At 37.1% G+C, this 23,569-nt stretch overlaps 1 protein-coding gene across 4 annotated transcripts in view; it reads right to left on the bottom strand.

Annotated features, from left to right (window-relative positions):
• Positions 1–7,970: 7,970 nt before the first annotated feature.
• The window catches only part of acvr2aa (activin A receptor type 2Aa), a 51,774-nt gene continuing 36,175 nt past the window's right edge, over positions 7,971–23,569 (bottom strand). For all 4 annotated transcript variants that reach the window (XM_079882343.1, XM_079882345.1, XM_079882342.1 and 1 more), the window contains 7 exons: positions 21,532–21,675; positions 20,712–20,855; positions 19,834–19,979; positions 17,837–17,951; positions 16,763–16,901; positions 11,044–11,174; positions 7,971–10,955 (listed from right to left, as the gene is read on the bottom strand). In XM_079882343.1, coding sequence (XP_079738469.1) covers positions 10,761–10,955; positions 11,044–11,174; positions 16,763–16,901; positions 17,837–17,951; positions 19,834–19,979; positions 20,712–20,855; positions 21,532–21,675 — 1,014 coding nt within the window. In that variant the 3' untranslated portion in view covers positions 7,971–10,760. The remainder of the gene's footprint in view (positions 10,956–11,043; positions 11,175–16,762; positions 16,902–17,836; positions 17,952–19,833; positions 19,980–20,711; positions 20,856–21,531; positions 21,676–23,569) is intronic.

Genomic DNA, 23,569 nt, shown 5'->3' with positions numbered 1-23,569 from the left:
ACGTTTTACTCTGATTATGAGTGTTTTCACACTAACATAAGTATTCTGTTGACATGAGTTTTTTATTTATTTATTGTTTTATTAAATAAATAGCATCCATCCTTCACCATTAGATTTCTGATAGGTCTACTGCAATTGAGTTTCCTGGTCTGTCTGCTAGCAGGAGTGAGCTGGGTGGCCAGTCTGCTAGAAAAAAAAAAAGTTAAGCCTGCTAAGACACATCAGTTTTAATGAGAGGAACGAGCAGAAGTTCGAGCACTGAGGCAATCCTAAAGCAGTGGTGGATGTGCGATGCATAAGTGGATAGTGTCTGAGCACTGCAGGGGCTGCACTCAGTGTTTCTCTACAGAACATTGCCTGAATCGCTTACATAAACTAGGATCCATGAATTAATCTAGGCCATTATGTTGTACACTATACTGTTCAAAAGTTTTGGGTCAGTAAAAATGATTGGCTATCACGGTTTCCACAACAAAATGTTTTACAAAATATAAGTGATATTAATCAGAAATGTTTACTGAGCACCAGATCAGCATATTAGAATCATTTCTGAAGGATCATGTGACACTGAAAAAAGTTATTTTTTTAAATTGTAATAATTTTCACAATGTTACTGTTTTTACTGTATTTGATTAAATAAACACAGCCTTGACGAGCATAAGCAAAACATTTTAAAAAAATCTCCCGACCCCAAACTTGTGAAAGTGCATTTGGTTTTGACACTTGGGAAATATCCTGGTGCTCCTTATGCTTAAAATTATGGCCTTGTAAAATAATACTGCATTTCTCATCTAAATGACTGGTATCACCAGGCCAACATCAGTAAATTAAACTTATATGAGATGAGAGGGGAGAAAAAACTTCTGAAGTGAGTGGAAGAAAGTTAGCCTTCATAGAAGAAACAAGGTGTCATGGGGCATTTCACAAATGAACAATCTGATTCCCTGTTCAATTGGTTTTAAATGGTTCTAGAAATGGACTGTTTGCCTTGGTCCCACTAATTACTGATCATTGCTGATCTTCTTCAACTGTTGAGAAAAATACCCGAGGAGTTCATTTAAGATGTCTATACTTTGCAAATTTCCTTGTAACCTACTTGTTAACTTTTTTTTTTTCATCTAAAATGTGCATGTCTCTGAAAATCCTTTAAGTACAATTGGTTTAGTCTCTTGAATGTTATTTTCTGATGTTTCCAAAGTTGTTGATAGTGGTGATTCCCCTGCACTTCACCTCAAAACAGTGATGTCACAACAAGACTCGTTAATTGTTGGAGTCATTGAAGGGATTGAGATCACGAGTGTGAATTGGTGTGAAATTGCTGTGATAAGGATGAAAGGTAAGTAGCCGGCAATGGCGTCACAGGCTTCAAAGATGGCTATTCTACTTTTCACAAATGGTCTCTTTCCTCTCACAAACCATCCTGTTTCTCCAAAACTTTGACTTGAATATCCCTGGCCTGCATGTGTGAACCTCATCTTTTAGTCTTAGGTGTCCCATCCCTTCTGTGCTGTGATGGCTATGACATTCCTCATTACTGTACCATAACACTCTTCTTTCCCCTCAGGGTCCTGTACTTTAGGTACTGCAGGTCCTTCTCTGCTATAAGTCCTGGGAGTTCTGGATGTGACGTTCCACATTGCCAACTAAAGGTGACAGGAGTGTGGCCAAGTGTCTCTAAGTGTTGTATGTAGGTGTTTAGATACTGCTGACAGTCTGAGTTGGGCTCCCTCTTTATTTTTGGGAGCCTGCCTGTATGAACACTGTAAGATTCCTCTAGAAAAAGAAGTGGAAGTTTCAGTCAGTAGATTTTTTGGTATCACTTCAGTAAATGCACATGGCATGCAAATGACCTTAAGACCTCCTGAATTATATATAATGAGCTACATGTATTCACTGAGGGGGAATAGTGAGCCCAGGGGCCCTTGTGAAATTGTGACGTGGCCCCGTGTGAGTCACAGGGATTATAGACCCAGGTTCAAGTCAGCTCATGTGTGAATGTACATTCACTGTGGAATGTTTTTTAGGCAACTTCTTCTTGGACACGTGATATTGACATTTCAGTCTGAAAGTGTAAAGAGAGAAAAGTAAGTCACACTTCTATATAGTGCATAACGTCTTTTATTTTTTTCATCTGAAACTCTTTAAGAGTCAAGAGTTATAATTTTCCCTTTTTCCCGTGGAGAGTAGAAACAGTAAAAAAAAAAAAAAAACAAGATCACTCAAACACATGTCTTCTGGACTGGATATAAAATTTCCCCTCATAAAAACTGGATACCTCTGTATATACATATTCAGTTGTGGACTGATTTTGTTAAATGGTGGTCTAGTAGAATACCTGTCAAAAGACAAAAATCAGCTATAGTTTAATGATTATCAGTATACAATACAGTCAAATACTTGATTCAAATTTAATACAAGACAAAAGCATCTGTCCAAATAAAAATGTAAATAATGTATTTTTGTGATCACGGCATGTGTTTGTTGTATTTTGTTATTGTATTAATTTATGCACATTACTACCAATAGGTCTTTAAGCACATTTCCAGATCTCGAGTTGTGGTTTGGACAGTTGAATTGCAATAGATACATTTTGTGGTTGAAGTAGCATTTGGCTTTTCACATAGTTTTCTGTTCTGTCTAAGACAGATTAATACATTTTATGGGTGAACAGAAAGCTTTAAATGTAAAACTGCTGTACCGCTAATATTAAAATGGTCAAATCAACCAAAGTTGATCTGGACTAAAACAAAAAACATTTCTTAAAAAAAAAAAACTTAAATGAAAATGAATTAATGATATATACATATATATATATATATATTAGGGCTGTCAAACGATTAATCGCGATTAATCGCATCCAAAATAAAAGTTTGTGTTTACATAATTTATGTCTGTGTACGGAGTATAATTATTTTCTATATATAAATACACACACATGCATATATATATTTAAGAAAATGTGTTATTTATATATAAAATATTTATATATAATATAAATTATATATAATATAAATATATATACACAGTATATACATGCAAATATTTCTTAAATATATACATGCATGTGTGTGTATTTATATATAGAAAATAATTATACACTGTACACACACATGTATTATGTAAAAACAAACTTTTATTTTGGATGCGATTAATCGCGATTAATCGTTTGACAGCCCTAATATATATATATATATACACACACACACACACACACACATACAGTATATATATATATATATATATTAGAGGTGGGCATAGATTAATTTTTTTAATCTAGATTAATCTAGATTAATTTTGAAATTAATCTAGATTAATCTAGATTAAAATGGCTCATTTGAATTCTGCCGAAGGCATTCAGAATATGTGTGCTACCCAAATAATGACTATAAAAGTAAGTCTTTGAGAACGGGTTTCTCAAGCCAGGTGGCGCATTAGACCAGGGGCTCATCTCCTGTTTCCAAAATGCATCACAAACTGCTTGAGAAAGCTGTTCTACTCATAGACTGTAAAGGTTACTACTGTACTGTTACCCGTCCGTAGGCAACATAGGCCTATGTTATTATCAACTACTATAGGCTATCAATTAGGGATGGGCGATATGGCCTAAAATCCATATTGTGATATACATTGCAGCCTCTTGCGATAACGATATATATTATAATAAAACCATTTCAGAACAGGTTACACAGACCCTGCTAAACAACTGCTAAATGTATTTTTTTAAAGGGTGTATGTAGTTTTGAGAACATATATTGTGCAAAACTGTAAGTATACAACATAATTTTGCAGATAAATAAAATTTAAGTACACTAGCTGCAGAGACTTAAGTAGGTCTAATGTTTATTATACCTTTGAGCTTATGAAACCCCAAATTTAAAGTTATAATATTGTCTAACTGATGTCTTTTCAGTTAAAAAGAAACACAACAACTATTCTTAAAATCGGGCGTAGACAGAGATTATGTGTTAACGTTACACCACTAAGATATATTGGAATGAGAATAATACGCGCGCTCTGGTATTCAGTGATATCATGTTTCGTTTTGAATTTGAGGTGAACGGATTAGTCGTGTGTTAACTTACCGAACCGTTACCCCACACACTCTGTCTATAGTTTGCTGCTGTTTGTCGGACGGCTTAAATCCGAACCAAGTCCAAATAATGGATGTTGCAGCTTTCACTTTCAGCCGTGTTTACTTAAGATGACGACGAATATGCGTTGCAGCCGGGTTTACCTCGCGGCCGCGGGTAGATTGCGTCATCATAGCTTGTGTAGAGCCATCTCCCAACCCAACTTGGGGAATAGATTAACGGCGATATTTTTTTTATCGCGCGATAAGAGTCTCGCGTTAACGCAGCGCGTTAACGCCGATAACGGCCCACCACTAATATATATATATATATATATAGACACACACACACACACACACATACATATATATATATATATATATATATATATATATATATATATATATATATATATACACATATATATATATCATATATATCATTAATTAATTTTCAGTAAAGTTTTTTATAAGTTTTATTTTTTCATCTAATAGTTATATTTTATTTCAGCTTTATTTTAATCACTGAAAACAAATTTGAATACATTTCGTTTGCATCTCGTTGCAGATTTTTAAACTGGTTAAAATGCTCAGATGCATTGTGAGAAACCTCCTCTTGTGAGTTCTGGAGATGATCGAGAGGCAAATGGCAGATGTGCATGGAGGCATATGCATTGGCATTGTGACATCTGTGTTTGGGGAGCTGCCAAATGATTCTAGAGACACGTTTTTCCCAATAGGAGCTCAATGTAGATGTTAATTTTCTCCTCCAGGGATAATGGCTCTCTCTGATCAGGTTATTATCAACCACTCGGTCTCACGGGGCAGTTTGACTGACTCTAAGGAGTTGCTTTTGCATGGATATCGGACAAATTGGTCAAATTCAAAACACACCACATACCCAAAACACTTAAGAATGTGTGTGAAACATGTTGCTAATGAATGAATTAGGCATTTATATAGCACTTTACTATGTATACTGTACACCCAAAGCTGTTTACAATCATATCGGGGCCTTTCCTCAACCACCACTAGTGTGCAGCATCCACTTGGATGATGCGACGGCAGCCACAGTACAACGGCACCAGTGTGCTCAACACACACCAACTAGGTGGAGAGGAGAGAGAGTGATGGAGCCAATTCAGGGAGTGGATGGAGTTTATTAGGAGGCCATGATTGATAAGGGCAGATGGAGGGAATTTTGGACACCGGGGTTACACCCCTACTCTTTTTAATGACCACAGAGAGTCAGGACCTCCGTTTAACGTCTCATCCGAAGGATGGTGTTTTTGACAGTATAGTGTCCCCATCACTATTCTGGGGCGTTAGGACCCACACAGACCACAGGGTGAGCACCCCCTACTGGCCTCACTAACACCTCTTCCAGCAGCAACCTGGTTTTCTAATGAGGTCTCCAGGTACTGGCCAGGCTCAACCCTGCTTAGCTTCAGTGGGCAACCAGTCTTGGGCTACAGGGTGATATGGCTGTGAAATGATAAAACAGTAACTCAATGTTTTGTTACTCAATTTCTAAACTAAGAAATTTAACTTTTCGCATTAGCAGACTCTTTTTATCCAAAGTGACTTTACAATAGAGGAACATATTCAGCCAGAAAAACTATAACAGCAGTCACAAGATCAGCCTCAAAATCTTATTTATTTACAGAACAGAACTCGAATCTAGAATGACACAATCGTTTTCAGTTAGTAATCAGTTTTGGTTTTCATTAACTAAAACTAAACTATAAAAAAAAAAAAAAGTTTGTCAAATGAAATAAAGCACAACATACATATTAGATTAAAAAAACTATAAACGTAAACTATAAAATAAAAAGTCTACTTTTGCTTTGGCAAATATTAAACTAAAATATACCAAAATGATATATAAAAATAGGAGCTAATTAAAAATCTATAATAGTATATAAATAGTAATAAAATAACACTTATCGATGCCATTGCAGAAATGCGCTGTTCACAGTTAGCAATAATTATCCATGTTCAATTATAGGTATTGAGTAAAAGCAGTATTCGATAGGTCATGTGATCTCAAAGGGCATCCTGGTTATAGTGGTTACAGTTTTCAGAGCTTCAGATATGAACGCTTCTCTGGCCTACTGCATGCATTATGAACTCTTTCTCCTTTTTGTTATGTTAAAGCACACAGCAGCATTCTGAGAGAATGTGATTTGTTGACTCCCACACTGTTATTCAAGGACATTTACAGCAGCCTGACCAGGTGATTCAGTTCAACAGCTCAAAGAGAAACAGTGAGATGAGATGCCGGACAAGCAGTCCACTTGAATTTATATATAACCTCTATGGTGGGCGTTCAGTCACTGGACTGCAGAACTCTCCAGCTGGAGCTTCAATCCCTTTCCAGGTGAGTCTGGGACAAGAGACAATGCAGCAATTTTAGAAACACTAGAAAAATATTTTATAAAATAAGGATACATAATAATAATGAACAAATCTAGATTATGTGCTAATGGTAATGATAAGCTGTTGTATTCATAACATTGGATTTTATTTTTTAATAGGCTTTTATGCTCACCAAGGCTGAATTTATTTGATCTAAAATATAGTAAAATAAAGTCATATTGTGAAATACGTTTTTTATATTTCTTATAATTATATTTTTGTATTTTAAAATATAATTTATTCCTGAGATGGCAAAGCTGAATTTACAGCATCATTACTCCAGTCTTCAGTGTCACATGATCCTTCAGAAATCATTCTAATATGCTGATTTGCTGCTAAAGAAACATTTATTATTATTATCAATGTTGAAAACAGTTGTGCTGCGGAATATTTTGTGGAAAACGTGATACATTTATTGTGATTGTTATGAATATAAAGTTGAAAAGAATAGCATTTATTTGAAAAAGAAATATTTTGTAACATCTTCTGTTATTTTTGATCAATCTGATGCATATTTGCTTAAGATAAAAAAAAGAAATAAAAAAATTAAAAATCAGAAATCTTACTAACCCCAAACTTTTTCAATTGAGTAGCATCAGTAAAATATTACAATCAAAAAGTGTACAACGAGGTGAAATGCTGACATCTAGTGGTGTGATCACACACAACAGCTATTCATCAAATACACGTCAGGCTGGACAGTACTGACCTTAGCTTTGAGAAAATGTCAAATTGCCAATATTACAATCAGTAACACAAAGAAAAATATTTTTTTTCAGATGCAGTGTTTGTGCTGAAACATTTATCAGTGGAAATCTTCACTTCTGTCTTTAAAACAGACGGAAATACGCATTACTATTTTCAGATCAGTTGAGTAATTGAGACAGTACACATTTGAGAGCAGTCACTATACTTTATTTGAGGGGAGTAGTAGCATAAAATTTAATCTGTACATTATGTAACAATTACGTCTGATCAGGCCCTGAATGCGGTAAATACTCGAGAGTAAGGTGGACAAAAATGGCATGTCCAGCACAACAGTAATACAGCTGCTCGCACCTAAATTAGAGAGTTTTGGTAAAGTGGAGACATTCACTCAACGAGAAGAAACATTGTCACTGAAGTGTGTCTGAGAGAAAAGACAAAGAGAAGCTGCTGGTCGAAACCCAGGAGCAATTTTTGCAACGCTGCACCATGTTGTCAGTCGTGCTACACTGTTTGTTCAATCTTTTGAACGCTGTGAGTGGAAGTCTGAGGTAAAGGATTGATTCTTTTGTAGTGTTTTATCTGACCAGTTTTAAAAAAAGAGAAAGCATCACTTCTCATTTATCCAGAAAAGAAGAATGACAGTTGGGCCATGATATAAATTAATAAAACTAAGATACAGATGTACAAAATTAACATTAAAATATTTAATAATAATAATAATAATAATATCAATAAAGGATTTCTTTCTTTGTGACATAAAAAAAACCTCATGCTCTTTTCACAATCTTAAACAACATTCATTTGTACATACGGTGCATTTTAAATTGAGTCTTCTACTAAACAGGGGGCTTTTTTAAAGTTTGGCTTTTCATCTTATTCAACCTTCTTCCCAGATTCCCCAAATAAAACACCAAAAACAGACAAGGGTACAGGACAGCACCTGGTGAAAACACTCTACAGGCCAGCAGCAGTCACTCAGGCTTAGTGAATCTTTTGTAGTGTTTACAGTCAAAAAGTCAAATTGCAAGAACCTCACAGGAGGTGCTCTTAGACAGAGAGCACTCGTCCTCCTAACCCTAACCTGCAAAGAGCTTTAGTTTGGGCTTATAACCACCTGGCCTTCAATTTTGCACCTACAAAGTCCAACGGAAGGCCTTTGAAAGATGGCATGGGCCCTTATTACTTTACCATTCTGACAGCAGTCAGATGAAGTACAACAGAATGAGCTGGCTGAGAATGCTACAGTAGAGAGAGATAGAAAGCTTTCATTGAAAGGGCTTGATTGCATACGGTTGTATGAACCTGAACATTGTCAAATGCATCACATGGGGTATCACGAAAGGTAATGAACCAACATTTCAGAATTTGTTCAGACAAGCAACAGAAATCCGATTTTGTATCATACTCAAATCCGTTTAGATATTCGTAGTGTGAATGGGTGAAAAAAAAACAAGCAAACAAACACGAAACGCAATGTTTACAAACCGGATTCAAACCACATGTCCGAATGGTCAGATCAGATCTCAATTCAATTCGTTTTTTCACCATTCAGGATTTGACGTGATTAATATCAAAAGCAAAATGAACAAAATCACTGAGCCACTGAATCATATTTCAGGTTTTGTTCAGACAGCAGAAATCTGAATTGGTGTCCGACTCAAATCGCTTTAGTTTGCAGTCTGAACGGGAAAAACAACCCCACATGAAAATACGATTTTTACAAGCCTGATTCAAATCAGACCCATATGTGGTTTGAAATCGGTTTAATTGTGAACAGATTTTCCATCATCTGGGATGCAATGTGACAGTAATGAATGACTGATATTGACTACACTGTCTGAACAAATGGATCAGATTTCTTGCAAAATGACAGTTGATCCTAAAAAATTGATTTGAAAATCAAAATGGATTTAAGTGCAGTGTGAACAAAGCCTAAGAGCAGCAGCAGAGAAGCTGTTCATTTGAAAGACTGTCAGCCAGTCGGCAGAGAGTTACTGCATGTGTTCGGTCCCCGTTACAGCATATCATTATCTTAATACTCTCAGACAATCGGGCATCATAACATATGCATAGCATGTCGTAAGCTTGACGTCAACTTCAGTTCATGATGTACATTATGGTTTAAGCAATCAGCTAGGCGCTTATATTTTTACCACACTGGAAGTGGCCTGTGAGCTGTGAAACAGTCCCTGCTTAGGATGTTATTGCACATAATATGACCACACTAATAAGGTGTTATATATATCAAGGGCCCTTGCATACATAATACAACAAGGGTAACCATAATGGCACCAAAGGGCTCAAAGCAAAGGGAAACGCTTCCTGAGACATACTGAGATACAGTTCTTGTAGAAGTGTGTAGAAGGTCGCCTGGCTGCTGATCTGAAACCAGTTTGAGGTGACAGACAGTGATCATAGAAAACCAGGATTGGAGGATTCCAAATGAAAATGGAAATGAGTGATGCCCTGAAGACAGGAAATACTTCAGATTAACGAATAATGAAGGGGTTTCCATGACTGCTAACGGGATCTCATGCACAAGCTCCACGTGATAACAAAGGTTTGAAAAACAAAGGGAAAAAAAGAAAAAAAAAAGAGAACACGAGGCATGCACATACGTCAATGTTGTGAGGACACCGCAAACCTATATTGGTAAGTGCTGTATTATTTTCACAAAATTCATATTTTCAGGGATTTTTTTCTTCTCAACAGGTCTCGATAAAGGTCAAAACGGTCACAATGCTAAAAAAACAAAAAGTATCACATTTTAAACAGCAGGGCAACACAGAGAACGACTAAAAGAAAGAAGGCAGAACACTGGTTTATGAATGGCCATCGTTTCTTGGCATAATCTGTCATATAAAAAAACTTTTCCCCGTATTTAAAAAGCTTCCGTGCCAAATGGAGGTCATCGAAAAGCCTCTTTTTTTAATATCATATAGTGTTACAAAACAAACGTATTATTAGGATGAGAAACTGAGGTATACCTTGTCGAGAGGTTGGTGGTTATCTGACAGAAACTCTGAAAGCTTTCAGAGAAAACACGTGTTGATTTGGGTTGTATCGTCACCCTTTCTGTTGATATCTGTACAGCAGCGTCACACTACACATTCAAAAAGCTGTTTCTTATTGGCATTACAATAGTCATTCATATGAACACATTAAATGTGTTTTTTTACATGGACGTTGCCCTTTTTTATACTGAAATGACACTAGCGCCGTGCGGCGGAGTCTCGTTTACTCCTTGAACGGGAAAGTTTCTTCTCCAAGCAGAGAAACGACAACAACGTTTTTGATGCCGGCTTATAATCTTCCGTCCTTGCCGGAGCGCCCCGTGGTACTAGTTTATATATACACACACATACATTAACATAGCTGGCTCCAGGTGTACCTGTATTAAACCCAGATTCGGCGCAAAATCTATAGTCTGCATTTGCTCCAGCCGAAAGTACAGGACAATCATCCAGCATGTCTGAAGCCGGCTGTCAGAACAGCTGTCCACCACCATTCCCGACGCGTGTTTTCTGTTCGGTCAGCCCGCAATTCACATGCTGATATCCTCTAGTCATAGACTGGACTCCTTAGGGGGATAGTCCACGTTGGTCACCATGGTTACCACGGTGACTATTTCCTCTGGGGCAGAGATGCTGGTCTGCCGCTGCATTTGGACCACACGTTCCTCGACACATCCCGCGGAGAGACGCGCCTCGGCCTCGTGGTCCCAACACTCCTCTATAGTCTCACACAGCATGGCCAGACCCTGTGAGATAAATGAACGCATTTTATATCAAGCCTAATATTCACTCAATGAACATTTTTGGTGAGGTTTTAGGATTGACGTTATGTACCGGATGTTTCTGCCAGCACTCCCTGAGAGTGGGCCGAAGCTTTTTGTGGACCACCACATCCTGCATGTCCTCTAGAGAGGGATGTTGGCCCACCTCCTCCTCAAACGGAAGCATGTACTCGTCAACTGGACCTTCAGAAAAAATGAACAAACATCTGCTCAGATCAGGAAGTCCAATCACTGAGGGTGTTTTCAAACTTGGTTCAGGGAGCTACAAGGGGTACACAGAAAATTTGCAAGACAAAAACAAAAAGTGATTTTTTTTTTAGGTGTATGAACCTAAAACATCTGTTTGGTTTTGATTATTATCATCTCTATTGCGGTCACGCTCACGTGACATTGCAGTTCTTCATCATCATGAATGTTTATTAACTGCATGCATTTTTAAGCCATTTCAGTCTAAACATCTGATATACAGTTTTCTGAGCGCACACATCCGAAGCAATAGCAGACAGATGGATGTCAGACGGCGCGTCACGCGAGTATTAAATAAGTTCTCTTTCACGTCTTCTTGTGCTTAAACTGTCAAATACACAAAAGGTTGTGTAAAAAAAACACAAAGTTCACATAACGCAGTCGGTTATGTCTGTGAACGTAAACAGCAAGTGAAGAAATCACATGTGTATATTAGATCTGTGTATTTTAGGCTGAGTTTACACTGGCACAACAAATCCGATCCTCTACTCTGAATTTGTTGCACAAGTGTAAACACAAAAATACGCATTAGATCCGATTTTTTCGCTACCAATCTGAGCCACTTCCAAATGTGGTTTTAAATCATATACATATCCGATATCTGGACATCTAAACGTCTAAACACGCATATCCGATTCTTCTTTGAATTCCAAGCCAATACAAGGCAAGGACGACACGTGTATCCACAAAGATAGCGTTTTAATGTTGTATTATGAGGCAGATGTGTCTGTATGCACTTGCTCACAGCTTTTTATTGAGGTGGGAACTTTATATTTATCTTTGTAAAGAAAAGAAATTGCGCAAACACCGAAACATTGAAGAGCTGGTTTTCAACCTCTGCCCGTGACTTTTATAAATAATACAGCTTCACTACTAAAAGCTACATTATATTTCTCAGCAATGAGGTGATACAGGGTTGCTGCACACTTAAAGTCAAATTTAAGGCTTTTTAAGACCTGAAGAAATCAAAATTAATACCGTACATTAGGAGTGAGCAATATTGACAAAATATATCTCGATATTACCACTGTTACCACTTACCAGTGAAATTAAATCATTAAATCAAAATCAATCTTTGCAGTGCAGAGGTGACAGAAGTGGCATCAAAACAGGCATTAATATATTTAAACTCCATTTACAATTGCATAAATAAAGCTATGAGATTAGTTTTTTTATTCAATATTTAAACGAAATTATTTCTAATTTTAACGTTTTAATTAAAGGGTAGCAACTTTAAATATGAAACTAAAACCGCCAGTAGGTGGTGGCAAGCCACTGTGTTAATAAGTGAGTTGAGGGAGTCATTCATTCAACCGAGTTGAACTGACATTTACCAACTTTCTTCTCCTTCCTTTTGCGTGCAGGAGACAGATGTAATATGCTGCCGCGAATGTGACGCGAACTGTCACGTGAACAAGCAAATCCACAAAGATAGAATAATAAAAAGACGTACGCTAATTAGATAGTTTTAATTAGGAAAACATTTCGATACTTCCAAGTCAAAATGTCATCAAAAATGTAAGACTTTTCATAAGTAAAAATAAAACTTAAAACTTTTTATGGCCTTAAATTTTAAAAATCTAATTTAAGACTTTTTAAGGATCCGCGGGAACCCTGTGATAACTTTGCTGTAATTAATTAAACCAACAAGCTTCACTTTTAGGTTGTCTCTCTCTCTCTCTCTCTGTTTAATTTATTTGAATTCATTAAAAAAAGAAATATTGGGCTTTATTTCACTTCAGAATTCTATATCTGAGCTGTAGATAAACGAAAAAATTCTCCGGACTCTATGTTCCATCAGATTTTGCGCTGCAAAACATTCATGAGTCATAACAGCTATTATCTTGTCCACGCTGGCAAATAATCATGAACACCTGACATGAATTATGTAAATAATTTTAATAGCACATTCAAAACCAGGGTCTATCATGTGCGTAGTATAAAGATCACCGAAAATCATTTTGGAATTTATGTAAACACAGATATTGGATACCAGTCCTGTCTAAAGTTGGGCCAAAAAATCAGATATGGTCAAAAGATCGGATTTGTGCATTAAGATTTGCAGTGTAAATGCAGCCATAGTGAATGCAGCATACTATACACAACCTATTGCTATATATGCTGTTAATATAAATCAAACAACAAAAGAAAAACAGAAAATCACTCACTGCTCTTGACTGAATAACTTAGCTTAAAAAGCTTTAATAAGAATGCATTTCTTACTTGAATGCTGCTGTTTAATGCTCTGGCGATGAGATAAACATGGCGGACTGTGTATAGCTCACTGAGGGCGGGGTCTATGCTAATAGTGGCGGGGCCTAAACATATGTGACGTCACTGTTAGAATCTACAAATGGCTTATTCTGAGACACCGCTTATGATTTATGGGGATTTAAATAAAGGAGTGGGTGGACCATTTACCACACTACCGACATACATTTATGTTCAAACACCACGTGAAAGTGAATTTTGCATAATAGGTCCCCTTTAAAGGCACACTGTGTAGAAATTGTTTTTGTCAAACAGCGACCCCTAGAGTCGCTGTGGAATACTTGCACTGTCTTAAATACCCCTCCACCCCCCCACCTCCCACCCTGTACACCGGTACCTGCGTCGGGCATGGAACAGGCACAGATAGACTCCGAAGACATGATTATTGCAATTTATCATAATAGTTTGCAAATTGTGCTCGTTTACACTATTTACAACCTCTACGTTAGGCTTATTTATGTCCTGATAATTATGTGAGATATTGAAAACTGTTCTCATGATAATCGCAGGAATCAACGTCAACAGCGTCGTCTGATATCCCTCAGGACTACGTGATAAATACACCTCACAACACCTGAGTTCAGCTGGCAAACTAGTTCGTGAGGCAAGCTAGGCAATAAAACATAACGCAAAAAACACGTAAGAGAAACGAGTGTTTGTTAGCAAGTCTGTTAACAGCTCTGATAATCGAAAGCTAGCTAGACATATGTGGAAATTATTGGACTGGTCTAATTATCAGCAATGGATGAATGAACAGCATCGTGAAAAAATGACATACTACAAGCAAGCGCAACAACATACAACATAGAATGCAAACAAGTTTACAAATAAGAGACTTATTTACTGGCCACTTCATGCGTTTTCTCAGATCGGATAGCTATCTGATTTATCAAAACGATTCCATTTACACCTGGTAATAGGTGTAATAAGAGAGAGCAGTAACAGCCCTGGTAAGATCACTTCGTTTCTTTACTTTTAATGATGATGATTGTGTGTTAAGCGTCTGCGACTTACTTTCACTTAGATTTGCGATAGTTTGCACGTTGGCTTGATGAATAGATGCTCATCTGTGGTGATGCGTGTTTCAGTAGCGTCGTCATATCTGGCTATTACATTACATATAGCCTATAACACGCTCTCACACGTTTTTTTTTTTTTTAGCATTTTTGGGAGGAGTACAATTTACATATGTGGTTTCAACAACCAGATGCATTTACACTTGTCCAGTTTCGTCTGGAATGCGGCACAGACCTCCTCCTGAAGTGGTTTGAGCAATCGGATTCAAATCCGTCTCGAATGCGTTTCGGAGGGCATTTACACCTGGTCTTTTCACGATCGGATAGCTATCTGATATGAGAAAACGCATGAAGTGGCCAGGTGTAAACAGCCCCCATGACAAAAACATACGCACGAAAGCCGAAAACAAACGCTGGTTGGCCTCTCACGTCCAAATTTGAGGAAGTGATGAGGGAAGTGACGTATGCCGTAAAGCAGTCGAATTTTGTAGTTCTTTTTGTGCTCGGGTTACTACCCGAGCCCCGAAGTTACATAGTGCCAGTAAAAGCGATACAGACCCCGTCAGGCTATGGCAGACGTGTCATTCAACCTATTGTAAGTCGATGTACCATCACAAGGGTCTTGGAAATATATTATGAAGGTTGAAAAGCTACATAGTGTTCCTTTAACTATTTTGAAATGCAGTTTGCAGGAAATATAGATTTTTGGGGAAAATGTTCAGCTCTCCTTCCCTGCAATGTACATTCATTTAAGAATTGTTTGAATTTGTGTTGTATATTTCTAGATAGTTTCTCAACACTGTCAACTCTATCTTTCTAACCGAGGGTTGTGGTGCAACATTCTCTGTAAAGAAGCCTTTGAACAATATATATCACAAAAAGTGCCACACAAATAAATTCAAATATAATTGAAAAAGGTTTTTTCCAGGTTTATACATTATACATTATTTTATTATTATTTGCTTAGACTTGATTTGACTAGACTAGATTTACAACATTAAAGGCAATTATTTATTTGGGAAACAAGGCTTAATATGTCTCTCCTACATAATAAGTTTTCTGTATACACAAACATATATAGCTGCATTTAAATTTTAGAAAAGGGATAGCTTAGCTGACACAGGTATTCTCTCAGGTGAGAAGAAAGTATTATATCATATAATAATATTAAATCAACATTCTTTAGTGTTATCCACAGAAACGCAAAATAAACAAGGGAAGAGAAGCTTTGGAGAAGAGGAAGTTGAACAGAATGACGTTTAACCACCTGATCTGCCTCCATCACACTCTATCATCCATTCAATCCCATCATGCACTGAACTCAATGAGGTCGTCACACATGACTACCACTGTCACAACAGTCCCAGTCTGCTTCACCGTCAACACCTGATCAATACTGTTCCATTAGACCAGACAGCAATAATCAATAATGGCGAGCATACTGCACTTAAAATGACAGGCTTATTCAGGAGCTCGAGTGGCAGTAAAACATACAGAAAATGTGTGTGTGTGATCAGGGAGTGCTGCTAGACTGTTACAACTCTAATATCAATGAGATTTCTACTATACAAGTAAGGGATAATACACAGCTAGGTGTGCATTACAAGATTTTAATGGAGGAAAATAATCACCTGACTGGAAGTATAAAAATTATGGTTATTTTCGTCAGTTATGACTCGTTAAATCTAGTGTTTTGCACAGACTTCGAGAGAAAATAATGCATTAAGATTACATTTATTTGAATGAAATATAACATGTATTTGAAAGAATTATTGAGAGGGAGCAAGAGAAAGAGACTGTGCGTCTGTGCAAAGTCTTTCTACTAATAGTGAAGCTTTGAGTTTAATTACTTCTAAAACAGCGATGTTACCATACCACCTTGTTGCTGATAAATATAATGCAGCGATTCAGTAGCAAAACTAATTAATAAAAGTCACAGGGCAGTATTGACAGCAAAATTCTATGCACCTGAATGTTTCTGTGTGTGTGCTGCGCGATCTCCAATCTCTGTGTGCGAGTGATGTGTGTTTGCATGCTTCAATGAAGGCAGCATATTAATACAGAATGTGATTAACCTGACTAGAATTACATTACATGGTTAGCATTACATGGTTTGAATGCACACTTTCCTGCCAATAAGAATTGAGTATTCAGAAAGACTGTGGTATAATAACTGATACAGCTGTAAAGTGTGATGTCAAAACGGTCTTAGAGAAACAGCAGCTCACGCATTCGTACCATCAGATGCAGTGCAGCGGGCCGCCAGCTCCCACATCACCAGCCCGACCGCATACATGTCTATCCTGAGGAAAGAGTCTCGCTGGAAGTTGATGGCCCCCTCCAACACCTCCGGGGCCATGTAACGCCTGGTTCCCACCTGGAGTGCACAGAGAGACCACCTTCTGATTAGCACAACAGTAAAAACAGTACATGTAAATGCATATAGTCTGCCTTGATGAGTACAGCGTAAGGGAATTATGGGCTAGGATGCAGCTGCCAGAGCAAATGCCAGAGCAAATTTTACATTAAAGTATATGAGAATGTTTTAATAATCTAGATGCTTAAACATACCTATAATAAAATTATGTATATGTAGAGGGGAACTAACTGTACTTCGGTACCGGCAAGTCATTACAATAAAAAAACAGTATTGATATAAGTCCTTCTACAATCTTTCTGCCAGCACTGCAGTCAATTCAGTCATGGTTTCAATATGGATGGTCCAGATAGCCTAATAAACACTACTAGTGAATATCTTAAGTTTTGTACGTCATGTAGAACACAATAGGACAAGAAAGTTTTTTATTTTTTTAATTAGATTATTTTATTCAATTACTGAATGTTTACCTGAATACTTCAGACTGAAAATCCTCAAGCATTGTTTAATAATTTTTTATCCATTTTCTATTGTTTTTAATTGTTTTATTTGTTCATGATTTTATTACCACCTGTTCACTTGAATAATTTCTTGGAAAAACTTCAAGATGTCTTTACTTCATCGAGAAACACTCCTGCTAAATGCCATGGTTATAATTGAATTTGTTATCATTTATATTAACATTTATAATTTAACTTTTTACATAAAAGAGTGTGCTCAATAGCATATGTTTTTGTTGTGGTATTGATAATGAAATTTCACTGTTCATTCGATATCGACTACTGACATTTTGGTCTATTATGTCTATTATGTGGACAGCTGAGATGCAGCCTCTGATACACCTCCACAGAATCACATTCATATTTAAACACACTTCACACAGCCAACCCTCGCACAAGGGCGGCACTTCAGTCAGCACCAGCTCCAACACTTACCTGTCCATGCGTGTCCCCAGCTGACTTTCCTGCCTCAAACTTCAGAGCCAGACCAAAATCAGCTATACAAGCCGTCAGGTTTGTCTTCAGCAGAACGTTCTTGCTCTTAATATCCCTGTGCATGTATAATACAAGTTTAAATATGTAAAAATTGCTTAAATTGATCACAAACAAAGATATTTTTAAGACTGCTTCAGCAGTTTGTGTCTATACAATACGCTGATTTCACGCAGCCGTTATTTTGAAATCGAAAGCGAGGCTCCGGTGGGAAGAAAACCGGAAGTGTCGCCTTTAATCACAGGAGAGTTGTGAATGCGATGGCGTATTGTTGTGTTTAATGATGTTATGTCAATTCTAAAACTGTACATACATTTCGGTCATACTTTAGACTATATACAGTGAAATTCATTTATAAATAAAATATTTTTTTTATATTATTCAGAAAGTAAAAAAAGAAGCACGAATGAATTATATAAATATCCTATATTGGATATTAACATCCAAAAGTGTAAATCGCGGCAGCAGTTTCAGGTTGGTAGTCCAAAGGCATTGTTGTTTATCTTTACTTCCGGGGTTTTTCCCACCGGAGCCTCACTTTCGATTTCAAAATGGCGGCTGCGTGAAATCAGCGTATAGGGGTGTAACGATTCATCAACTACATCGATGTATCGATTTATATTCCTATGATCCAACTACATCGATCTGTGCTCGGCAAGTTGGCCTTCCGGACGACATATATCGATCTAATATCGTTTTAAAAGGCAATGAATCAATTGTATCGATACTAGGAAATAACACATTGGATTTAAGCACGTCAGACTTTATATGGATGTTTTTTCGTAGCACTTTTAATGATAAAGGCGTTAAACATTACTCGATTCAGTCTGCCTATCTGTGACGTCGTCGCCATGCGTGACGCGCCAGCAGCAGCGTAAAGTCAACAGTCAAGCAGCGCAAAGTCTCTCACCTCAGAAAAACTGACTTTCCTGTCCTCTCAGCCGCTATACTGCAGTAGTATACTGCAACTCTTCAATTGCACGCGCAAATGCGCCGGCGCGCGCTGTTTCACTTCACTAAAGCGCAAAAGAAATACGAGCATGCAACGTTGTAAATTAGTAAGTTAAGTTCTTCTAAGTATTGTGTATCACCATGGTAGCCTAATTGTTGTTTGTTTCCATAACAAAATTCCACTTAGTGGTTATTTTGTATATTTTCATATGACTGTGGTGGCTCATACCAAGACTGTATTAACAAAAACTAGTTTGGGACTGCTATATAGCTTAACCTCGCAGTGCCTACTGTTTATCAGTAGTGTCATATTCTTACAATTTTTTTTGTATGTTAAGTAAAGGGGGACAGAACTTGTGTGTCAACCATTTTTGTGTAAACAAATGTATTATAATAGGCCTATATAATTCCTAAAAAGGTGGGTCGAGGCTTGATGACCATGGGGAAATGTGGGTCCCATGGCCAAACTATTCAAAACATCATTCGATGTTGTGATAATCGTAATTAATAATCACAATTACAATATCAAGGGAATAATCGACAATTATGATTTTTGTCATAATCGTGCAGTCCTACTTTATTCAAATAAAATGTGAATGCATTTGACATTAATTGTTGTTACTATATATGGGAATAATACCTGATTCCCTTACAAGAATTTTTGGCTAAAAAGTCACTGAATCGATTTCAAGTCACTGAATCGAATCGTATCGTAATCGGATCGTATCGTTCTAAATAAACCAATATCGTCCTTGAATCGTATCGACAACCACGAATCGCGATACGAATCGAATCGTTGTTAAAACGAATCGTTACACCCCTACTATACAATGAAAGGGGGTCAATGGAGTCTAAAACAACACTATTTTGTGACAGTAAGTCATACAGGTTTGAAACAACATGCGAGACAAGATTTAGACCAAATGTCCACCGTTCAATATATCTAAGAACCACAATGGATATATATTTTAGGTTTGTATATTTCTAACCTGTGTGCGATGGCCGGTTTGTGGCCATCTCTGTGACCTGGGAAGTCAGAGTGCAAGTAAGCCAGTCCTCGAGCCATGGTCTGAGCGATGTGACACAGCTCGTTCCACGTCACTACGTTGGCCTTCAGGTAGTCTGTCAGGGAGCCCTGCACACAGACAGCAGAGACTCGTGGATCAATCATGGCTATGCTTCAGCCTGCAGTATAAACAACTAAAACCTTTTAACTCGCAACAAAAAGTATAAACTCAGCAATAACACAGACTGACTGCTGATAAAGTAAAAAAACTGTGAAAAACTCTTTGAGCACTATTGTAGCACATATTGACTCAAAAATATTGAATCATCTTTTTATGAAAATGATTTCTTTTGTATAATTGGATCCTACCGGGCATCAACATGACATATGAAAAACGTTTCTTTTGTAATGAATCTTTTGTCACTTCATTCTTTCTGCCCCTTAAGAACATCTCAAGCAGAAGACCTTCATAACAAAATGTGTTATAGACACAGCAAATTTACTACATCAATGGCGTTCAAAAAATAGCCATGCGATGTGATGTATTAATTCTCTTTCTCATTTATCACTCTTTTTTTGTCATGTTTATTTGAGTGTTCAGCTACTGGGATTGGTAATTTCAATGAGCAAAACTCAAGTCTTTAGTCTAAAGTTCAAAGTCTTAATAAAAATGTATATATCAAATAAAAGACTTCAAAAACTAAAGACTATCAAAAAAAAAAAAAAAAGAATATAACGTAATCCCTGCTGATAATGATGGCAGAGAGATTTGTAAACTTTGAGAAACTAAAATATGGATCTAGAAATGTTCCTCCTTTTAAGTGCAAGCCAATGCTGTCCAGCCCCCATTCAGTTCCAGACCTTTTCATGGTAAGCTGTGATGAGCCACAATTCAATGTCCAGGTTGCTTCCTCTCTTCTCAGCCCCGATGAAATGCAGAACGTTTTCATGCCTCATGCCAGGGAGATTGTAAATGTCATACTCATTCTGCCAAGACAGCTTGTCCTGAGAAAGACACAAAGTACACAGTTATTACAGCATACTGGCATGATAGGCAAACCCCTAAACACTGATCCACTGGTCAGTCGACATCAGTAGGGCTGCTAACTGACCATTAAAACATTTGACACATCGAGTCTTAGCTGACATTCACAATCAACTATTATTTAAGTAAGCAGTCATTTACCAGAGCAAATTATTACATGGGTGGTTGATGGATGAAACATGATTTCACCAAACACCAAACTCTAAGATGTAACTCTAAGAGAGACAGCTCCTGTTAGATGTGTTTCCACTGAGGAATTTTCATTTCATTTAAAGAAATACATATTTATCTTTATATAATTTATGTTTTGTAATTTAATTAATGTATATTTAGCACTTTCCTATTGGAATTTATTGTAAAAATGTAAATTATTCCTGTGAATTTTCAGCAGTCCTTTCTTCAGTGTCACATCCTTCAGAAATCATTCTAATATGCCCAATTTTTCTCAGATTATTTGATGAACAGAAATTTAAAATCTGCATTTATTTGAAATAGAAATGTAACAATGTAATGTTTGTGTGCTTCACAGGCTGACACATGGCTCAGCTCCACGTTTGGCTGTGTAATTGGTTAAGCAGGTTAGATTAACTCATCAGCTTTAGAAGCTGATTCCCTGGCCTTGGGTCCACGTGGTACCTGAATGGGGAATATCTTCACTGCCACATAGTCATTAAGCAGCTGAGCCTTCCACACACAGCCAAAGCGCCCTCTAGCTTTGATTTCCAACAACTGCAGTGGCTTCTGAACCAGGGTGGGAGACGGCGGCATGGGTCCAGGGTCCTATAAAGACAACAAATAAGGAAGTGTAAGCTATAGGGTTGGTTAAACAGACCATCTGTAGGTGTGATAACTGCTGTAGACTTGATCACTATGGTGACCATCCTCAAACAGCATGTTTCACAGCGACTCTCTAAATAACACTCTGGCTGTGCTGATTTCTAAACACCCTATGCAGGGTTATTAGAGTGACATCATTAACCACCAAGGTCAATTTCAATAAGATGTGTGTACAGGGAAGGGCCATTCAAAATGACCTTTACAGACGGACACTGTCCGGAATTCAGACCCTGAAATTAACCCTTGACTCTTATCTAAAACATCATCTCCGTTTTGTTGATTACTGGTTCCACAAGTGAATTGTGATCTCCACTTTAAAGGAGTTCAGGTGTTACGTGTTCATGCTAAATTTTATTTTCAATTGTATGTACATGAAAACGCAAGAGAATGGGCACACAAGCACATGCAAAGAATTTGTCTTCACTAAACCCTGAAAATCTGTTTGACAAATATAGGATCAAAACATCCAGATTGATTTCTTGGATTAAAATCAAGCACGCAGAAAACTCTCATTTTGGTAGTTTCAGGTCATGTTTTACATACGTTACCATCCGAACGTTTGGGGTCAGTTATATTTTTTTAATAGTCTCTTATGCTCATCAAAACTCTAATTTTTTATACATACTGTAAAAAATAGGTAATATTTTGAAAATGTTTTAAAATACAATTCACTCCTCTTATGGTAAAAGTTAAACCGTTGATCAATATACTGTATCCTTCCTGAATAAAAGTATTAATTTCTTAAAAAAATAGATACAATCTTACCAACCCTGAACCTTTTAATGTTTGTGTAAGAGAAGTGAATAACACAAGCTACAGTTCAGGAGAGAAACTGCATGAATTTATAGTTCTAAATCTAGTAATCATCAATACATTTTTAATCGAATCGTGAGATTCCAAAAGATTCCCACCTCTACTATTGTGCCAGATACCTTCTATGAAATAACACATGCAAATAATACTAGCTGACTGTGGTGATGTGGTGGGGTAAAGGTGGACCCATGTCATGCAGCTGAGCTGCATAAAGCTTTGACAGAAGGGGCTTATGGGAGTTGAAGTTCAGAGCTTGTTAAACATAATCCACAGCTTCTGTAAGTGGACCACAGATGTGATAATCAGCTGACCTAGTTTGTGGGTGCTGTGAAATGCACTGGCATGCCATTACACCTAGAAGGATTGAACCTTTCTGAATATGCCTTATGCAGGAAGAGACCATTTAGCAGTTCATCTAAATGCATGCGTGTGCTCTGTCTACACCCGACATGACCTTTTCTGACCAATTATCCTTTGTCAGCAAAACACAATAGGCTGTTTCCCGCTTATCAAATAAGCTAATCCCAGTTATTCAAGTGAATCAGTGTAGGAAAGCAATATAGATGGCATCTGTAGGCACGGACCCAAACCCTGCCGCTGTGCTGGCTGAGCCTGCCATACTGCTCACCTAATTCTCAACAAATTTCACACTGAAAATAAATAAATAAAATATTTTTCAAAATTGAAATATAAAGACAATACATTTAAAAACATTAACAAAACATAACTGATTAAATAATATAAATTTTCACTGACATAAATATAATTTTACTGTAAGATATACATATATATATATAAGTGGTTTGTTTTTTTTGCAATAATTATTGTCGCAATAACTTAATATCGCAATGCAAACATATAGCCTCAATTTTCTTTAAGCAAATATAAGCAAAATTGAATACAATTATTTTACTACTAGGAATAAAAATGACCCAGGTACATTCTTTACAGGTCATTAGAACAACCTATTTCTCAGTAGCCGCTTTTCCACTGTCGGGCCAGTGCGAGCCAGGGCTTTCAACTA

The sequence above is a fragment of the Squalius cephalus genome, assembly GCF_949319135.1.
Source record: "Squalius cephalus genome assembly, chromosome: 9".
Taxonomy (NCBI): domain Eukaryota; kingdom Metazoa; phylum Chordata; class Actinopteri; order Cypriniformes; family Leuciscidae; genus Squalius; species Squalius cephalus.
The sequence above is the reverse complement of the archived record's forward strand: the minus strand, read 5'-3'. Positions and strand labels throughout refer to the sequence as shown.